At 42.9% G+C, this 3,056-nt stretch overlaps 1 protein-coding gene across 1 annotated transcript; it reads left to right on the forward strand.

The window, feature by feature from the left end:
- Positions 1-837: 837 nt before the first annotated feature.
- LOC104543293 (polypeptide N-acetylgalactosaminyltransferase 9-like) lies at positions 838-1,847 on the forward strand (the record flags this gene model as incomplete). The annotated part of the gene is made up of 2 exons (XM_010187868.1): positions 838-1,005; positions 1,701-1,847. Coding segments are annotated over 2 exons (315 nt in total), but the record flags the coding sequence as incomplete, so codon positions are not given.
- Positions 1,848-3,056: the final 1,209 nt, after the last annotated feature.

Here is a 3,056-nt window from a genome sequence, read left to right on the forward strand (position 1 = left end):
ACATGACAAGAGACCAATTTTTTCACCTCACTTTCTACATACGGATTTTTTTTTTCCTTGAGGGCCACTTTATTGTGAATGACTTGAGGCAAGTGAAATCACCACTTAAAACAGAAGAAAGGTTAAGAGAAAAAATTACACTCCTGCAAAAAGGAACATGAATAATTGTACCTGCTCAAGTTTTTTTATTACAAAACCCTCTAAAATAATAAATGGCTCTCACCTGAAGCCACTAATTACAGCCAGTAGCATTTACCACATCACTAAATTACAGAACAGTTAAGCCTCATACAAAACTGAAATATCAGATTGTGATTCTTTATTAGGAAGGCCTGAAGCATGTGTTACCATATTTGATGTTATTTTCCTTTTTTTTTTCTCTATTATTTTTGGATACTGGTTGCATGGTTAGATTTTTTCAGTAACATCTATTTACAAAAACTAATTAGACTTGTTGCTATCAATAGCCTCTAACAGAGCTCTTAAGAACAAACTGCACAGCAAATTGACATCATGTCCTTGTTAAATCAGCTCCTGCTGAGTGGGTATGATTTACATATTGATTACTTCACTGTCTTGATTGCCCTTTTGCAGTGGAACAGTGGGGAGCAGAGGTGTGAAACGAGGGGATGTTGTGTCCTGGAGAGATGCTGTGCTGGTAGATCAAGTCCCAAGCCTTGCCCTTGGGCAGGGTGTGCAGGCCTGGGCACGTCCCAGCACCAGCGGGCACAGGACCCTCCCCAGCACTCGGCAGCGAGGAGGCAGCTGCGGTTGGCTCTGTCCGTTGCTGGGTCCCTAGGGTTGCAGTTAAGGCCTCCCCTTTCCTCTCCTCCCCAGCTCGTCCGCTACAGCTCCGAGGGCGTCCTGCAGCTGGGGCCGCTGGGCTCCACCGCCTTCCTGCCCGACTCCAAATGCCTCGTGGACGACGGGAAGGGCAGGACGCCCACGCTGAAGAAGTGCGAGGACGTCCTGAGGCCAGCACAGAGGTTCTGGGACTTCACACAGGTACGGGAGGGCTCAGGGGGCCTTGCAGAGATGGGTTGTGAGAGCAACGCTGCTCTAGGGGTATTAATGGAAATAAGGAGGGCTGTAGAGGGCTATTCCGTGTGCTATCGAGGAATTGTCTTACGTTACTACTAGGAATTTTTGGATATGCTTTCTAGGAATTTTTATTTATGTTTTCTCAATGTCCTCCTTAATGCTTTCTTGGCATATTTTCAATTTCTGAAGTGACTGTGAAGAACACCCTTGTAATTTTTTTTTTTTCTAGTGTCTAGGAATTTTTGTTTCTAGAACTTTTCTAGCGCCTTTCTAAAAATACTTGGATACAGAGTTTTCAATTAATTTTTAGCACTTTCAGAGATATTCTTACAGTTTCTGGGATTTTTTTATGTCTTGAGTTCTGCAGGGATTTTCTAGTGCTTTTTAGAGACTTCTCTAGTGATTTCTGGAGAGCTTTCTAGCGATTTCTAAATCTAGAAATATCGAGGAATAGTTTTGGCACGTTGTGTGGATTATCCAGCTTCTCCTAGGAATTTCTAGCACTTTCTAGGGTCTTTTATCACTTGATACATACATAACTTTCCAGGGATTTTACACTGCTTTATAGGCATTTACAGATCTACTTCTGTTTTTCTTCTTTTCACCTTTTCTGTTCCTTCTTCTAAATCTTCTCTTTTCTTTCTTTATTTTCCTCTCAGAATGGTCCAATCATCAGCAGGGACACTGGCCGTTGCCTAGAAGTGGAAATGTCGAAAGATGCAAATTTTGGGCTCAGATTAGTCGTACAAAGGTGCTCGGGGCAAAAGTGGATGATTAGAAACTGGATCAAGCACGGCCGGCACTGATTGCTGGGGCTGAGAGGCTGGCCCCCCCAAACACTGCTCACTGTGCCATATCTTGCAAGGCGTTCATCTAAAAGCAAAGTCACTGGAACCGGACCTGGCTCTCGAGAGCCTCCACAGCTGGGCATGCAAAGGCAAAAGAGAAGAATAAGAACACGAAAAGCAGATACATGCGTGCCCTATTTGACTCTTCCTCGCTCTGGTAGATGACCTGGGCAGCTTAACAAGAGTTTTCTGTTCATTTGGGAATCTGAAGATCAGAAGGTAACAGAAAAGTGGGTTCCACAAGCTCTCCCAGAGGAATTAATGGACGGATGTTTCCATGATGAGTTGAAAGGAGAGATCCCAATACTGCCTCATAAAGAGAGTTCTCTGATGGGTAGCTTTTTAGCTTTAAGTTATTGACTGGTGCACAACTCCTGTGGTGAATAATTATGTGCCTTTTTATTGTACTTCGTATAAAAGGGGACTGGAAAAATCCTACGTTTTCAGCATGTCTGGTTCATTGTACTAAACAAGATCTGTACATAACACTGGGAATATAATATATATATAATAATTTTCAAGGTTGATTGTTTAGGAGTCTCTGTTTCTGGAAAGAGACTGTTCTGCAAATGTTTACAGGTGGTTCTCAACCTTCAAGCTGCTAAAGAGCAGCACTTTAGAGACCTCTTCTAGTTAAACACAGGTAAATGTTGAATAGGTAAAATAGACACATGCTCCATTGTATTGCCACATTTTACATTTCTTGGCTGTAAAGGCATCACAGAATAGCACTTGCGTATCTGACTCTTTCGAGGCAGACGGGTGAAGTTCTGGAGGCCTCCGTTGACCCACAGGCCCCAGTACATGAGTGCAAGGCTCCCACCCTGCAGTGCTGGGTGCACCCGCGTCTTGTTCCAAAACTGCCTGGATGCTCATTCCTTCTGAAAATAAGCTGACTGTTAGGTGCCATCTGTGGAGTTTAGCATCTTCCATTTTGTTATCCCTCCTGTGAAAATGTCAAATGTGGGCAAATATGCTTTGTGAGCATTGTCTGGAGAAGTTTTCTGAATAAACAAAGTCTTTTCAGTATTTGAAAAACAAAAACCAGTGATAAGAGGACAAATCAGAGCAAGAAAGAACTAGACAGTGTACATGAGCACTGTTACTCTGAAATACAAGTGTTTTACTGTAGTTGACATGTTGACAGTGTATTTGTGAACCGGAGTT

Source organism: Mesitornis unicolor, unplaced genomic scaffold (genome assembly GCF_000695765.1).
Source record: "Mesitornis unicolor isolate BGI_N332 unplaced genomic scaffold, ASM69576v1 scaffold20667, whole genome shotgun sequence".
In the NCBI taxonomy this organism is placed as follows: Eukaryota; Metazoa; Chordata; class Aves; order Mesitornithiformes; family Mesitornithidae; genus Mesitornis; species Mesitornis unicolor.